At 43.8% G+C, this 18,336-nt stretch overlaps 1 protein-coding gene across 1 annotated transcript; it reads left to right on the top strand.

Moving 5' to 3' along the window:
• The first annotated feature begins 442 nt into the window (after positions 1-442).
• LOC120524137 (olfactory receptor 6N1-like) lies at positions 443-1,426 on the top strand. Its single transcript, XM_039746015.1, has one exon. The coding sequence runs from the start codon at positions 443-445 to the stop codon at positions 1,424-1,426; it is 984 nt and encodes a 327-aa protein (XP_039601949.1).
• Positions 1,427-18,336: the final 16,910 nt, after the last annotated feature.

Here is an 18,336-nt window from a genome sequence, read left to right as displayed (position 1 = left end):
CTAAACTTAGATTTAGCGTCCAATGATTTAGCCCAAAATGAACGTAAAAATTGATACAGGAACTCCTAACAAATTAGGACAAAGTAACAAACTCCATCAAGTAGAATTAAGGAACCAACCCTGGCTAGGAGATCCCCAATCAACCTAACCTGCACATTTGTGGTTGTTTGAGGGAGGATTAAATTATCTGGAAAAGAATATCACGGACACGGTGGGGAAGACACAGATACACATCTCAAAGTGCCAGGGTTGGGATTGTAATCCAGGACTTTGAAGGGAGCTGAAAGGCAGAATGACTGAGCACTGTGTCCACCATCCGAAGGGTGTTGTTCATTTGGAATTCACATTCCATGAAATTCCGACACTGTAGGATGGCTTCTTACCTCTTTCTTTCCCTTTTATTCCTTCCACAGTTAACCCCATCAGACTTCAGACAATGCAAATGAGCAATGGGACATCACAGCAAATTACAGAATTCATTCTGGTGGGAGTTCCTGGTCTACAAGACAGCCAGAACCTGCTATGTATCATCTTCCTGCTGGCGTACTTCATCGTGATAACTGGGAATCTTCTCATCCTCTCCCTGGTGATTCTGGACCAGCGGCTTCACACCCCGATGTACTTCTTCCTCTGTCATTTAGCCGTCTTGGACATAATGCTCTCCACGATAATACTCCCGAAAATGTTTGCAGTATTCCTTCTCAATGATAAAAGTATTTCAGTTGCCGGATGTTTCACGCAGATGTATTTGGTTCTGGCGATTGGAGGAACGGAGAACGTTATTCTGATTGTCATGGCCTATGACCGGTATGTCGCCATTATGAAGCCCCTTCACTACCACGTTATCATCAATGGCAAGCTCTGCGTCCTATTGGCTATTGTGGCCTGGATACTGGGACACATGGTGCCTGTGCCGGCCTTAATACAGGCCATGCCACTGATATTTTGCGGCCCAAACAAAATCGAATACTGCTATTGCGACTATCCTACGGTCGTATCGTTGGCGTGTGAAGACGTCACAGCTGTCATCGAGAATGCTTTTGTCGCTGCCATGTGCATAACCAACATTCCTTTCTTGTTGATAATCTGTTCCTACGTGAGGATAATAAAGACCATCGCTGGCATGAAGAAGGACGACCGCAAGAAAGCCCTGTCCACCTGCGTCTCTCACCTGCTCATCGTGCTCATTTACTATTTTTCTGCCGACCTGTTGTACATCACAGCTCTCACTCACAGCTCCACCCAAGATACGCGCGTCATCATCGGAGTCTTTGCGTACATTTTGGCACCCATATTGAACCCCATCATCTACAGCCTGAGAAACAAACAGATAAAGCAGGCCGCTGAGAAATATCTCGCTTTCCTCTTTCGGCCTCAAAATGCCGAACCGTTAGTTACAAACGGCGAAGTGTCGAAAATAGCGTAAACAGCACGCTTCTTCAAATGTGGATTTTCATTTTAAAAATAATCGAGAAATATTTTCGAAATAAACCGGGAAGTATGAACTCGGGATGTAAATTTTTGATTAAATTCTGTAATCGATAGCTGACCCATCGTGAATGCCACTGTGAAGTTCGTTAAATGAACGTAAAATGGCTTTGGTATTGAGCAAAACTCGATAAAAACGTTTTGGAGTTACCTCGAAGTTATTACATGGAATAGAAAATTGTTTGTGCACACCGCATGCACAATAATTTGGCTGAATCGAGCACAATTCATTGCAATCGAAAATCACAGTTTCCGTTCGACGTGAATTATTGACAGATGTTCAGATGGTTGTGGCTCTACTTGTGTAAATAATTTTTTTTGAAAAATAAAAGGTATCCAAAATATGGTGCAGGAGGAGAATGGGCATCCCGGATAAGACGGGGAAGAATCCATTACCCGGACGGGAGGCCAGCATGAAGATATAGAGAAAATGGCCGACGGAACAAATAATTAACTTTGTACCCTGCCAGTGTAAATTAATAAATTAATAGAAGGCCCAGCGATAGCCGGCAGTCGGGGAGCAGTTCAATCCTCCATACGATAGGTGGCGGTGGTTCTCACGTAGGAACCTAGTCGGGACACACGCAGGGATGCTTGGGAGCTGGAGTCCAGAAGTGCAGCCCTGTCCGGGTATCATTAGAGGGCGCTGTTGGAGGGTGGGGAGGGGGGGAACCTACCTACTATCTTTATGGCCCAGAAGCGCTTCCTGGAAGATACGGCATTCCCAGTCCAGCATAAAAAGGCTGCTGCCACACATGGACAAGTCAGAGATGGGAGGCAACAGGCAACACTCAGCGGAAGAGAGAAAGAGGAACAATTAATGATTTGTTAGTTTATTGTGGCTAAGGTGTTCATTGGAAGGTGCTTTGTGGAATAAAACCTCTTTATTTTATTCGTATATTGGTCGGCTGTATTGCTGTGTCTGTGGTTTGAGTCTCTCTCTGCCGCCCTCTTGTGGTCACAATGGCGAATGTGAAAAATCTTAACTGAAAAGGGTTTCCCATTCGTATTTCAGACGTCCATTATCATCTATTTACGCACCACAGCCCCGAAGATGGGTTACAAGATGTCCGTCTGTAGATCGCTTACTATGAGTTAACTCGTATTTAAAAAAAAAAATATGCTAGCCATTTAATAGAGACATCCTACCTAAGAACGTAAAAAATAAAATTTTCCAGCAAAGGTTTTATTTATGCATTACATGTGTAGGCATTTGCTTTAACTGTTTATGTCATGATCAGGGTGGAATTGTAGGGTCGTTTTTATATTTAGACACCATTTGTAGTAACAAATAGACCAAGTCTTGCATCTCAATGTGTGTGGTCTCTGGGGTCATGACCTCGAGTTCATCGGCATGATGGGATACACCGAGATTGATCCAGTCTGCTGATAAATCCTTTAAACTTAAACTTTGTTATTGACCTTTGTGTCTTGCCTGATTTTCGACTTTGATTCTTGCCTCTCGTCTGAGTTTCGGTCGCTTCTTCGTATTTTGTTTCGCCTTTTGTATGCATCTCATGGTTCGTCCCAAAAAATTAGTTATCTGTTTCCTGCTGAGCCAGGACAGTTACAAGATGAATTTGGTGTTTTTCAAGTCAAAGTTATTTCTTCATGATCATAATACACATTAATTTGTCTCATAAAGTCATATTTTAACTGTGCTATAAAGCTCACCTTTTAGCTGGAAGATGAAGGGGCCAAGGTCCAATTGTGATAACAAAAGCCTTAAAGGATAAGCTCCGTGTTTTTCACGCTGAAGTTACTTCTTCACAAACATGCTCTATGCATTTGCCACGTGGAACTGTGTTCGAAAGTCAAGCGTTTTCTACAAATTTAATTTAAACATCTCGCCCTCACTGGCACTTTACAAATGGAGGCTAATGGGGCACGGTGAAACCAGCCGTGAAAATGTACCGGTGTAGCGGCTAAAGTTTGGATGTAACAAAACGTGCCTTCCATGTTTCTGACTACAAAAGGGGAAACTGGAAATTTTTCATATTCCTGATTGTATTTTTCTCGTAGTAAGGGTATGCTTTCTATTCGCTTGTGTGAGATCTCACATCAACACAAAAGTAAATTGAAATAAAACGTTTACTGTGATTTGGTCTTTTGAGAGGTGACCATGGCCCCAGGAGGTGAAAGGTTATCGCAGAAGAAGACATACACTGAGGTGACGCACACACAGCTGGTCTTCATTGAACTCTTTTAGGGCAGATGTTGACTTTTGTTGACATCCAGGGGTTGAGGGCGTCGACATCCAGGGGTTGAGGGCGTCGACATCCAGGGTTAGAGGGCGGCAATCAGCTGTTAATAGCGACAAAACTCACCGTCACGTCACAGGCGTTCCCTCTATGATTGGAGGAACGTTAGACTCATTGACTCGCCATCTACTTCTTGTGTGTGCGTGAGTTGAGAAATGTAAACAAATGTAAACAAAGGCAGGATGGCACTGACGTCTCACAAGGGAGCGAAGCGAGTGCAGACGATGTTTTGCGCATTATCGCCGAGTCGGACTCTGATTTTTCAGAATCGGATTTTATTGGCAGCGATCGGGAGATCGAGCAAGAGAGTGAGGAACTGGCATCAGCTGATTGGACACCAGCCGATGCCGCCCCAGCTGATCGGCTGCCAGCTTAGCACATTCGCTCAGCCGATGCCCCTACGGTAAGGTTCGCGTGGGAAGAATACCCAGACATTGATCGGTTGGAGGCAAACTGTATCGGACTTCACAAGACAGCACGGCTTGCTGTTGGACTCACCAGATTACCAGCTGGACTACATCAGGCTGCCCTCCCCTGATGCCGCTTTTCAGCTACTGGCAGACGAGACAAACAAGTAGGCAGAGCAATGTTTTGAATCGCGGGCTGCGCTTGCACCGCATTCTCATTTTTCAAAGTGGAAACAAAAGACGAGATGAAGGGCGTTGTGGCGGCATTACAGGTAGAGATGGGACTGGACTGGCGATATAACTTCAGGGAGCACTGGTCCAAACGTGCTTTGTCCCCTGGTGGCTTTGGACTGGTTATGCCAGTGATGATAGGTACGAGATGCTGTGATAACCAGAAGCAAATCCCAAGGGGTGAGCCGGGCTGTAACCCCATGTCTAAAGTTCAGGCCCTGCTTGACATTGACAATTTTATCAGCTTGGCCGTGATTTGTCTGTGCAGGAATCTGTGATAAAATACAAGGGACGCCAAAATATGCCAGTCAAGCCCACAAAGGATGGCATGAAGGATTTTGTACTGGCAGAAGCAAACACTGGTTTCTGCCTGAAAGTAATTACATAAACAGGAAAGTATATCTCAAAGAGACAACTGTCCCTTGACAAGTCAGGCTGTGCTGGAGCTTCTTCAGGGCTTTGAACGTTTGGGTCACGTTGTGTACATTTGGACAATTTCTATACCTCACCAGAATTGTTCATGGAGCTACAGAGCAGGGGGATTGGAGCTTGTGGCACAGTGAGGGTGAACAGGACACACAGATAGATAGATAGATAGATAGATAGATAGATAGATAGATAGATAGATAGATAGATAGATGAAAGGCACTATATAATAGATAGATAGATAGATAGATAGATAGATAGATAGATAGATAGATAGATAGATAGATAGATAGATAGATAGATAGATAGATAGATAGATACTTTATTAATTCCAAGGGGAAATTCACACAGGCTGAAGAGGAAAAGAGGTGGCAATGCGGTTTTCATGCGGGCAGTGGCATGGCACGATGTCAAACGGGTGACTTGTCTCTCTACAGTACACACTAACGATATATGGGAGAAAGTGCAGCAACAGACAACTGAAAAGGAAACACCAGTGCCACACAAATTGTGAGGAGTGCCACGTGGCAAGGCATGCGATTGGCTGCTGTGAGCGAGACCAGACGCAGGCGCAGGACTTTGCTGTGTAACATGTAGAGTAGGCAGGCTCATACAACATCCATCCATCCATCCATTATCCAACCCGCTATATCCTACCTACAGGGTCACGGGGGGTCTGCTGGAGCCAATCCCAGCCAACACAGGGTGCCAGCCCACCACAGGGCACACACACACCCAGCTCTAGGGACAATTTAGGATCGCCAATCCACCGAACCTGCATGTCTTTGGACTGTGGGAGGAAACCAACGCAGACACGGGGAGGACCCGGGAAGTAAAGCCGGGTCTCCTTACTGTGGGCAGCAGCGCTACCCACTGTGCCACCATGCCGCCCTTCATACAACATGCAAGACAGTAACATTTGTCAAAAGTAAATATTTTTTCTTGATTTGATAAACCATTGCTTTGTGTTCCTTTTCAAAAAAAGTTAGCTGGAGAAAAGAAACAAAAATCTAATTATCCCTAAAAGAGTTAAAATGGCTGAATTTCATAATATTGATTTTTTTTTTTAGTAACCAATAAACCAGTTTCACAATGTGTGTGTAATCACAAGACACTGATCGATACTCGACAAAAAAAAGTCTTTTAAGCTTTAATTTTCTGGTGAATCCCCATTTAGCCTCCATTGTGAAGCACCAGTGAGGACAAGACTTTTTTTTTTTTAATTTATAAAAACTATTAAACTTTCAAACACAATTTAGCAATGCAAACACATAAATATCGTGATTGTGAAGAAATCACTTGGACTTGAAAAGTACCAAACCTTTAAGACTTCCTAAATATGTCCATTGTGAAGTGACATTTCTGAGGTGGGCTTCATGTCGGGTCAGGTTGGAGAGCCTGTGTGACTGGCGTCTGGTAATCTAACTTAGACACCGTTAAAATAGCCGACTACGCCAACCCAGTTTTATTAAGAGACTGGGAACTCTTGAGATTTACCGATAATACCGCACAGGCTGCGGTGGGCTGGCGCCCTGCCCGGGGTTTGTTTCCTGCCTTGTGCCCTGTGTTGGCTCCAGCAGACCCCCGTGACCCTGTAGTTAGGATATAGCGGGTTGGATAGACGGATGGATACAAAAACATATTTTTATAATAAAAGCTGATTTCTGTCTGACTGGCAGTTACACTCTGGAGTGTATGTTGTAGTGCATGTGTCACTGCACTGCACTTTTCATTCCAACAGATGGTGTATCACTAACATTAGTATTGCTGTTGAGAATCCTATAGAAGACATTGTTTAAGTAAAGCAACAGACAAATTGACAATAGAACTTGATAAATAAAAAAAATAAAAAAAATACAAAAATTATAACATATAGCTGCGGTGGGCTGGCACCCTGCTCAGAGATTGGCTCCAGCAGACCCCCGTGACCCTGTAGTTAGGATATAGCGGGTTGGATATTGGATGGATGGATACAAAAACATATTTTTATAATATAAGCTGATTTCTGTCTGACTGGCAGTTACACTCTGGAGTGTATGTTGTAGTGCATGTGTCACTGCACTGCACTTTTCATTCCAACAGATGGTGCAGCAAACATTGGTGCTGTAGTTGAGAATCCTATAGAAAGTACTGTTTAAGTAAAGCAACAGACAAATAGAACTTGATAAATAACCCCCGTGACCCTGTAGTTAGGATATAGCGGGTTGGATAATGGATGGATGGATGGATGGATAGCACCCAGGTTTGTTTAAATTGGGTGGTGAGTAAACACACAATGAAAGTCACAACAGTAATTTTAGGAAACGCAACACTAAAGTCTATTACACAAGACAATAATAAGTACATTTGAAAGATAAAAGAGCATAACAAAATCTAAAAATATCAGGAACGAATTTCATTTTTTTTATTTAAAAGGAAAGCTCACAAAGCAAACTACAGGGTCACGGGGGTCTGCTGGAGCCAATCTCCGAGCAGGGTGCCAGCCCACCGCAGCTATATATTATAATTTTTGTATAAATTTTTTTTTTATTTATCAAGTTCTATTGTCAATTTGTCTGTTGCTTTACTTAAACAATGTCTTCTATAGGATTCTCAACTGCAGCACTAATGTTTGCTGTGCACCATCTGTTGGAATGAAAAAAGCAGTGCAGTGACACATGCACTACAACATACACTCCAGAGTGTAACTGCCAGTCAGACAGAAATCAGCTTATATTATAAAAAATTTGTATTTATTGATTTACACTGTCAGTTTGTCTGTTGTCTTACTTATACAATATTTCCATAGGATTTTTCATAGCAGTACAAATGTTTGCAATGCACCATCTGTTAGAATGAAACATGCAGTGCAGTGACACATCCACTACAAAATACAGAAGATAACTTCTGAATAGACAGAATTAGCTTATATTATTGTGGTGTTAGGGGTCCACAGCTCGTTGAGCAAAAGCCATTCGTTTTAAATAAATGATCGCGGCTTAGCGAGGGGACGTTGGGCCATAGTGGGCCGCGGGATGATCCGTAGGGTGGGCGTTTCTCACCTAGTGCACAGATTGTCCCATGGCTAATGCTGCAGCTGCTGTGGCCCGCGTCATTTTAAAAGAAGCACGAGTCGGTTTTGGGAGGATGGAAAAAAAGAACGAGATCAGGAAAGAAAAGGAAAAGAGAGGACGGAGGTTACAGGCAGCGAGGAAGCAGGCGGTGCAGGAGAGACAGACACGCGGTGCGTGCGTGTGGTGAGCGCGCGATCGAGCGCTCGAGGGCAGCTATGAGGAAGCTGGGTGTTAGGCCGACACCCAGGCGTTTGAGTTGATGTTGCTCCCGCTGAGCGACCAGGTAGCAGGAGTGCCCAGAGGAAAGCGACGAGCCGCAGAGGGCCGCGGAAAGGCAGCGGAAATCGGGAGGCTTGGTGGTGGAGTCCCCAATGTGTGTGTCCTGGCCATTGGTGGAAACGAAGTCTCGGGGACTGGGATGAGTGCCAGACCGAAGCCAGGGATCGGGTGGTCTCCAGTCTCGCGTGTGTGTAAGAGGAGGGCAGCTGCAGAGAACGTCTTGCCTGCTGCTAAGCCCAAACAGGATAAGCAGCTGAGACGCTACCAGAAAAGCACCGGACTTGTTGTTTTAAGAACTGCTTCCTAAAGAAAATTTTAACCTCTGGTTTTTAAGGATTGTGTTTTTCTATTGGTTTTAACCTCCACCTTTTATTGGATTATTTATTGAATTTTGAAACTACTGCACTATTTATGAAACACTGTTTTGTTTTGATGGACAGTTTTAAATAAAAGCACTATTGCACGTTTTTCAACCATCCCCTTTGCTCAAATTATTGCCTTCACTGACTAGCTCACTCGGTTACGTTATCGACGGTGTTGGGTTCAAGTGCTTCCAAAATCGTGCGTGTGGTGTTTATGATGCATCATCTGTTGAAATGAAAAATGTAGTGCAGTGAAATTTGCTTATATTATAAACTAGCAAAATACCCGCGTTTCGCAGCGGCAAAGTACTGCCTTAAAATTTTTATTAAGAAGAAAATTAAACCTTTTTAAACTGAGTGAAAATATACCAATAAGTATTTGTTAAGGATCTCTTTGTATACCACATTGTGAGTTCGGCCCTCCGGGTGTAATATGACCAGGCTGTGCGCTGAGCTTACTCTTCAGCATGTAACGTACAGTTGGCCATGTGAACAGTAATCTTGTTTCACATCTCACAGCTTGGATTGCTGCTGTCATAATCGGTTTGAGTTTCATGGTTTGTTTCAATTACGACAGTATTTGTAGGACTTGTGTTGAAGAGACATTCGGCATCTGTCAAGCGTTGTAAGTATACAACCGGTTTCATCGATAACTTCACATCCAGCTTTTGAGAGTTTAAACATTCATAAACATCAAAGTGTCCACTACTGAAATCGTCACCTGTGAATCTAAGATGTTTAAGAGGTATTGGCGGTTGTCCAAAGGTGTAAAATATTTGGCCATTTCAGTACACTTGAAAGTGACAACCAAACAATTCAGCAGCAGCCATCAACTCACATGCAGATCCATAGGTGAAGGGCTTAAGCATTTCACTCTTCTAGTGCTCCTGTGTAGTCTAATTATCTCCTGTACTGTCATCAGTCCACACCTTGAACCTGTCCAGTCATTCAATACATAAGACACAATGGATATCAAGAGTGAGCCTGATATGGCCGTGCAATATGTAACACAGAGAATGGAAAAGGTAGGTGCCATCTCCGGGCATGGAAACCACTCAGTAAGTGACAGTTTTTTGATCGATGGTGATCACCTCGATAGACATGTTAATGGGGGTATGGTTGGAATGATAAAGGAAATGGGTACCTGAACAATGTAAAGTAAGTCTAAAATACCTACACAATAACTATAATCGTAATAAATGAACAATAAAACAGCTGAGAAGCCGTGGATTAAATAAAAAGGCTGTAGTTATCAGCAGGGAGACGTGAATCCCGTGGCGAAGCAAGGAAGGGAATGTAGAGACCGGAGCAACGGAAAGTTCAACATGGCGGACGTTGTCGACCGTTATCGACCGTTATGACCGTTATGTGTAGAATTTCGAAATGAAACCTGCTTAACTTTTGCAAGTAAGCTGTAAGGAATGAGCCTGACGAATTTCAGCCTTCTACCTACACGGGAATTTGGAGAATTAGTGACGTTGGAAAGTTCAATATGGTGGCCGACAGTGGTGTCATACCACCGAAATAAGTGCGTACATCGGTTTCGGTTAGCGCAGGGAAGCCGACTCCCAAGTTTTGTGAAGATGGGGCCATAAATAAGATAGTTCAACATGGCAGACGTTGTCGACCGTTACGTGTAGAATTTTGAAATGAAACCTGCTTAACTTTTGTAAGTAAGCTGTAAGGAATGAGCCTGCCAAATTTCAGCCTTCTACCTACACGGGAAGTTGGAGAATTAGTGAGGAGTTAGTCAGTGAGTGAGTGAGTGAGTGAGTGAGTGAGGGCTTTGCCTTTTATTAGTATAGATATAATTATTTTATATAAAATTATGTACAGCCATATTTAAACATTATTTATATTATAAATATAAATAATTATATAATTCCATATGTTGGAAGGAAAAATACAGTACTGTGACAGAAATGCTACAAAATGCATTCCAGAGTGGAACTGACGAACACTCAGAAATCGGCTTATATTATAAAGATAATTATTTATATTTAATTTATTATTTATTATGTTACACTGTCAGTTTTTCTGCTGTCTTACATATTTAATATTTTCTATAGGATTCTCAAAGGCAGTACTAATATTCATGATGCACCATTTGTTAGAATGAAAAATGCAGTGCAGCGACACATACACTGCAAAATACATTCCAGAGTGCAACTTCAGGACAGCCAGAAATCAGCTTCTATTATGCAGAAATCCGCCATTGACTGCAACTTTAGTGAACAAGAGAAACACGCTAATGAGTCCCAGTTTACTGGGGGGGGTGGGGGGTGGGGTGGCTGAATAAGCTTCTGGACACTGCATGCAGAGCACCTACTGGTGATGTCACCTGAGCTCTCACTCTCTCTCTCTCTCTTTCAGTCTCCGCTCTACTGCACAGTGCCAAATGTTTTGTCATGAACTAACAAATACCACAAGCCATCTCAGTTGGCATATTTACAGTTTGGTAACACCAGGCTGTCAACTTCACACTCACAATGTTAGAAGCCGAAAGTTATTGAGTTGAGCTCGAGGATGCTCGCCAAGCGGATATCGCTTCTGAACATTTGTGAACAGAGAGCTCCCTGGTGACATCAGCTAAGCTCTCTCTGTCACTAAGCCCAGACCGTACTGCACAGTGGCTCTGCCTCAACACTCCACCCCTCCACAGCACAAAGACTGCCGAATACCGCCAAGTGTTTTGCTGTGAACTCACACACACACCGCAAACCGTCTCAGTATTCGACTTTGCCCAGTGGTGACAGCCGATGGTCAGCTCTGAACCTGTGATGTCTGGATTACACCAACTCTCAGAAGCAGCTTCTTATCAGTCTGGACTTGGTCTTGACTGTGCAGATAGTGCAAGCAGAGCACCTACTGATGATGTCGTGTGAGCTCTAACTCCCTCATTCAGCCCACACCGTAGTGCACAGTGGCTCTACCTCAACACTCCACCTTTTCACAGTGCAAGGGCTGCTGACTACGCCAAATGCACTCACAAACACAATTAGCTATCTCAGGTGGCATATTTGCACAGTGTTAACTCCAGGTGGTCAACAGAAAACCATTAACATCAGAAGCAGAATCTTACTAACCTGAGTTAAAGAAGGCCGGCTGAGCAGATGGTGTTTCTGAACGTCTGGGACCAGAGAGCTTCCTGGTGACATCATTTGAGTTCTCACTCCCACCATAGTTTCTACGTGTCAACATTCCACCCTCCACATTCTAAAGGCTGATGACTATGTCAAGCGTTTTGCCTTAAAGTCCTTCACACCATAAGCCATCTCACTTTGCACATTTCCACTTTGGTTACAGCTGGTGGGCAACTTTTGAACCTGCAATGTCTGGATTACACCAGCTCTCAGAAGCAGCTTCTTATCAGTCTGGGCTTGGTCTTGGCTGCACAGATAGTGCAAGCAGAGCACCTACTGATGATGTCGCGTGAGCTCTCTGTCATTCGGCCACCACCACACTTCTCCAAAAACAGAGCCTTTGTTAAGGAGTAATTATTATTAGATGCCCTATTGGTAGTTTCTCATTGGTGCTTTCTAACTGATACCAAAATAAGTGTTTATTGGGGTCTCGATAAATAAAATTGTGGTCAAAACAAAACAGAAATAAATAAAATGCTAATTGCACAAAATGTTTTGTCTTGACAGCATCTTTGAGAGCACAGCCAGTGACAGGGCTGCTTTGGACTGATACCCATTGAAAAGGCTAAGACACCCGGACCAGTAGAGGGAGCTCCAGCCTAGCGTTCCTGTGGTCAAAGTGGGTCATCTTCTGACTCCAGAAGTGAAGTCACGTTGAGGCCAAAGTTTAGAGTTGGTAGGTGCATTGAGGCAGGGGGTCCGCGGGTGGGAGGAAAGAGTATGGATAGAGAGAGAGGGTGATGGGATATGTACAGGCAGGCTCAGGGGACAGTTGTATTTTGTGTGATCAATTAAACTCAAATTATTGTCGTTACGGTACACCGACAGGCATTTGTTGCACATCCTACGGGTGCGGTAACATGGAACGACCAAAGGGGTTAGAACCTGTAAAAGCAAACACAGAGAGCAGATAAAGGGGTTGGGGTACCACAGAGTGTCCCCGTCGTCACACTGTCCCGACGCTGCAGGAAAATAACAATTCATAGGGAATGGACACAGAATGCTTACGCCTCTCTCTCTCCAGGAGAAACGAAGACGATCAAACATACCATTTGGAACTCGACCGCAGTTACACACATTCACGATAGGTAATCCACTTCTGACTTGCGAAGACACTGTGCCACAGGATGGCGCAACTTCCGGTCCACGCCCTATGATCTCACTTCTGCCATCCCTCTGTGTTGTGTCACCATCTCCTCCATCAACAAATGTCATTTCCTGTCCGTCTGCTATAAAAGTCCCTCTGGTGAATTCTGTTATGTGCTTAATTTTTGGTACAGAAGGACAAATCTAAGTGACGTACGGTATACGGGACCATGTCCCAAACCTTTATTTCAAGTCTTTTTGTTTGGTGGATGATGCAAAAATAAACAGTAGCAAAAAAAAAAAAAACGTCATAGTGGTCACTAACGATGTGGCAAGACAACAAGTATCGTGGATTTCTGTCTTAGAGAGCTCCACTCCGGATGGAGTTCCAGTCAAGACCGACGTTGTCCTTCCGGTGATGCTGGCTTTTGTAGGCGGAAGGGGTGGGGTAGATGATGAGACGCAGGAAGTGATGTCATTGCCCTCCGATGAGACCCTCTTCATTCTCAGAAAAAAGGAAATTGTGTTATCTTGTCAGTTGCCTTCCCCGTAAAACCCTTTTTAGATGGACCCAAAACCGCGTAACACGTCTCACGTGTCTGACAAACGATAAAGCAAATACAGGCAGCTAAACATCAGTAAGAACAGAAAAAGAAATAAACTCAAACAATGATCATTCTGGTAGAGCTTCAGAGGTCCTGTGCCGGGAGAAGAGAAGAACAACCATCTCTAGTGTCTCTTCATTAAAAGACGAGTAAAGGACTCTGGGAGCAGGAAGTCCGAGATTCTCTGGTCGGGTGAGACAAAAACTGAACTCTATGAGTAGAACTCGAAGCACAATGTCTGGCAAGGACTGGGCCACCATTCACCACCTGCCTAATACCAACCATGGTGGTCGGAGCATCACGTGGTGGGTCAGAGAGTCCGGTCTGAACTGAAGCAAAGATGAATGAAATCGAATACGGAAAGCCTGCTGCAGAGTGCAGACCACCTCAGACTGGGCTGATGATCAGTGACCCCAAAGCATGCAGTCAAGAAAGGCCTGGGGTGGATTTGGCCGAGACTCTGTGTGGCTTTGAATGTCTCAGCCTATGCCCAGACTTAAACCCAATTGGATATCAGTGGAGAGAAATTAGGGTTAGGTTTAGGGTAGGGGATATAAGCTATATAATAGCCGTACGCTGGTACACTAATCCAAAATTTGATTTTTCAATTAATTTCACTTTTCCTCAATTGTATGAGAAACATCACACCAACATTTAAATTATTTAAATCCTCAAACAATTAATTTTTTTCATTAAGACCTTCGGGATACATCGTTCCCAAGGCCTTAATCCATTCTGCCTCCCTCTTAAGTCTAACTGTTTTATTCCAGTAAGATTGATGTTCAAGTCCAAAAAACAGGGGTGTATGTTCAGGAAGATTAAAATGTTTATATAATTCTGTCTGTTTATTTTGATTATCCATTAACCTCAAATGTTGAACACACCTAGCCTTAATGGAATTCTTTGTTTCACCAATATAGATCATACCACATGATCTACATTGGATACCATATACACAGTTAGTTGCATTTTTTTCTAGTTCCTGAAAAATGGGTCTCTCTTTCCCTGTGGATTATTTATTATCTTTTTCTGCGCAAAGGGGATAATCCACACAAGATAATCCACACAAGATGACTCCCGTCCAGTATGACAGAACTTGAGAGGATCTGCCAGGAAGAGCGATGTGATTAGGTTAAATTAGAGTAGACAAGAGGAAAAGGAGATAAGGCGCAAGGTGAAGGGAGAGGTGGCGAAAGCTGAAGAAAAGGTGGATTATGAGAGGTTGGACACTAAGGAGGGAGAAAAGGACTGGACAGATCCCACTGGCTACCATGGACTGGTAGAACATACTCAGCAGCTCCCTGCACACATCAGCAGTCCTGAGTCTTCTTAGCAAGTCCAGTCTGCTCTGGCCCTTCTTGATCTTTAGTTTAGGGGGTTAACTTCCAAGTCCCCAGGCCCCCTGCCCCGGAATAGTGACTGGTCTCATAGTTGCTACTTGGCACACCGGATCTCCACCACCAGCTCTTTTGACGTGCTGATGTTAACTCGTTCCATTATCAATACAGCCTAGGATGGATATAAACTGCCAAAATCCAGGTGTGCAAAGCTTGTAGGGATTTATCATGAGGACATGATCCTGGAATTTAGGGGCTTCTAGGAGTGAGAGATTTCAGCTCTGATTTTTAATACATGAGCAAACCTTTCTGAAAACATGTCCGCGCTTTGTCATGATGGGCTACTAAGTGTAGATTAATGGGCAAAAATGGCAAATTTATCAATTTCCAAATAAATGTACAATACAACAAGGGGGTCAGATAGTGAAGGGGTCTCGGTACTTTCTGGATTCCCTGCAGGTAACAGGAGAAGCTGTTTGAACGTCTCATGTGCTTTAGGCAGCCCTGAAGTTGGTGTGCTTTCAAATGAATGTTTACAAGAATATGTGACACGCGATAAGAAATGAGATGATGAATGAATGAGTTTTCATGTCTAGAGAACACACCTGCTAATGGCTAATTAGTCCGCTGCTGTAGCTGCTCCGCGTCTGCACAGGTCCATTGTGTTTTGTGGTTTTGTTTGAGTCTTTTGTTATTAATGATGGCACCCCACTCTGAAATTCTGCTGCCATCTAGTGACTATTGTAGGTATTGACTCTTTGTAGCATCCAGTAGACCAGGGATGCCCACACCTTTTCGGCTTGCGAGCTACTTTTAAAATGACCAGGGCAAAATGACCTACATACATTAAAAATGCTCTCTCTCTCTCACTATATATATATATATATATATATATATATATATATATATATATATATATATATATCTACAGTGCATCCGGAAAGTATTCACAGCGCATCACTTTCTCCACATTTTGTTGAGTTACAGCCTTATTCCAAAATGGATTAAATTCATTTTTTCCTCAGAATTCTACACACAACACCCCATAATGACAACATGAAAAAAGTTTACTTGAGGTTTTTACAAATTTATTAAAAATAAAAAAACTGAGAAATCCCATGTCCATAAGTATTCACTGCCTTTGCTCAATACTTTGTCGATGCACCTTTGGCAGCAATTCCAGCCTCAAGTCTTTTTGAATATGATGCCACAAGCTTGGCACACCTATCCTTGGCCAGTTTCGCCCATTCCTCTTTGCAGCACCTCTCAAGCTCCATCAGGTTGGATGGGAAGTGTCGGTGCACAGCCATTTTAAGATCTCTCCAGAGATGTTCAATTGGATTCAAGTCTGGGCCACTCAAGGACATTCACAGAGTTGTCCTGAAGCCACTCCTTTGATATCTTGGCTGTGTGCTTAGGGTCGTTGTCCTGCTGAAAGATGAACCGTCGCCCCAGTCTGAGGTCAAGAGTGCTCTGGAGCAGGTTTTCATCCAGGATGTCTCTGTACATTCCTGCAGTCATCTTTCCCTTTATCCTGACTAGTCTCCCAGTTCATGATGCTGCCACCACAATGCTTCACTGTAGCGATGGTATTGGCCTGGTGATGAGCGGTGCCTGGTTTCCTCCAAATGTGACGCCTGGCATTCACACCAAAGAGTTCAATCTTTGTCTCATCAGACCAGAGAATTTTGTTTCTCATGGTCTGAGAGTCCTTCAGGTGCCTTTCGTCAAACTCCAGGCGGGCTGCCATGTGCCTTTTACTAAGGAGTGGCTTCCGTCTGGCCACTCTACCATACAGGCCTGATTGGTGGATTGATGCAGAGATGGTTGTCCTTCTGGAAGGTTCTCCTCTCTCCACCGAGGACCTCTGGAGGTTTGACAGAGTGACCATCAGGTTCTTGGTCACCTCCCTGACTAAGGCCCTTCTCCCCCGATCACTCAGTTTAGATGGCCGGCCAGCTCTAGGAAGAGTCCTGGTGGTTTTGAACTTCTTCCACTTGCGGATGATGGAGGCCACTGTGCTCATTGGGACCTTCAAAGCAGCAGAAATGTTTTTGTAACCTTCCCCTGATTTGTGCCTCGAGACAATCCTGTCTCGGAGGTCTACAGACAATTCCTTTGACTTCATGCTTGGTTTGTGCTCTGACATGAACTGTCAACTGTGGGACCTTCTATAGACAGGTGTGTGCCTTTCCAAATCATGTCACATCAACTGAATTGACCACAGGTGGACTCCAATGAAGCTGCAGAAACATCTCAAGGATGATCAGGAGAAACAGGATGGACCGGAGCTCAATTTGGAGCTTCATGGCAAAGGCTGTGAATACTTATGGACATGTGATTTCTCAGTTTCTATATTTTTAATAAATTTGCAAAAATCTCAAGTAAACTTTTTCACATTGTCATTATGGGATGTTGTGTGCAGAATTCTGAGGAAAAAAATGAATTGAATCCATTTTGGAATAAGGCTGTAAAATAAAAAAAGGTGGAATAAGCGATGTGCTGTGAATACTTTCTGGATGCTCTGTACTTTGGTAGGTCGGAGTCCTTACATGGCAAGACAAGATAACAAGGCAGATTACTCTCAGAGGCTGTGCTGAGTCGTAACGAGCTGGCATCACTCCTGGCGATATCAGACAAGACATGAGAGTGACGCCAGGGTTATGATCTCCACTGTTTATAAATGAAAGCATTCAATGGCTTATTCAGCATTCCATTTGCATGTTGCTGTCAATGTCAGAAGGCTGCTTTGAGGATCGATGTGTGCGCTTCGCTGTTTAATGAATGGCGACATACAGACGCCCTCGTGGTGCTTTTATATTCAAGCGCCGCATATTCCCGACCGTAATGACACAATACATTTTAAAAGTCTCACATGCCATCTTCTGTGCCGTCTATTTTTTTTTTTTTTTTTGACAACTTCACAACAGCATCACAATGTATGGCGGCGAATTTGAGCCACAGAGAAAAAAAATGAACGACACGTTAAAGTGGAAATTTTGGCTTTAATCTCAAAATGTCCACTTTAACCTCTGTGGTGGATAGCCGGGGCCCTTGCCCAGCCAGGGAAGTGTGGAACGACTGGGAACAGTTTCTTCCCTGGGCACATATAGGGCAGCCCCCTTGGTTTCCAGTGGGGTATGGGGGCTCAACCCTGTTTGGAACCCGTGGTCACCGCCTGGTTGGCGCAAGGAAGTGTGACCAGAGGAAGCTCATTAGACACCTGAAGTCCATCCAGGTGCCTTATAAAAAGGAGCCGCCTCACTCCATAAGTTGGCCAGAGTCGGGACGAGAGGACAAAGCCTGAAGAGGAGTGGCGGCAAGAAGGGACTGAATGGTGTTAGTGGTGTTGCATTGTGCTTACTGGTATTGTGGACCAGTAAAAACTGTAAATATACGTGTGGATTGTGATGGCAAAACTTGTCTCCTGCCTGTCTGTGTCTGGGTTAGGGTGGCAGTACGCCCCTAGTGGCTCACACCTCGTAGTTTAGTTTATCATTAAGGTAGACCGTCATAAACGTCATCTTTAAACCGACCCAGTTGTTAATGGCTACCTGCTTTGAGGTCTTCCTTCTGAACTGACAGCAGTGATCGCCACACAGAACACATTAAATGTCTGATATTCCAGCTCTCTGCACATTCAGAATCCTTAGATTTC

The sequence above is a fragment of the Polypterus senegalus genome, chromosome 2 (genome assembly GCF_016835505.1).
Source record: "Polypterus senegalus isolate Bchr_013 chromosome 2, ASM1683550v1, whole genome shotgun sequence".
Classification (NCBI taxonomy): domain Eukaryota; kingdom Metazoa; phylum Chordata; class Cladistia; order Polypteriformes; family Polypteridae; genus Polypterus; species Polypterus senegalus.
The sequence above is the reverse complement of the archived record's forward strand: the minus strand, read 5'-3'. Positions and strand labels throughout refer to the sequence as shown.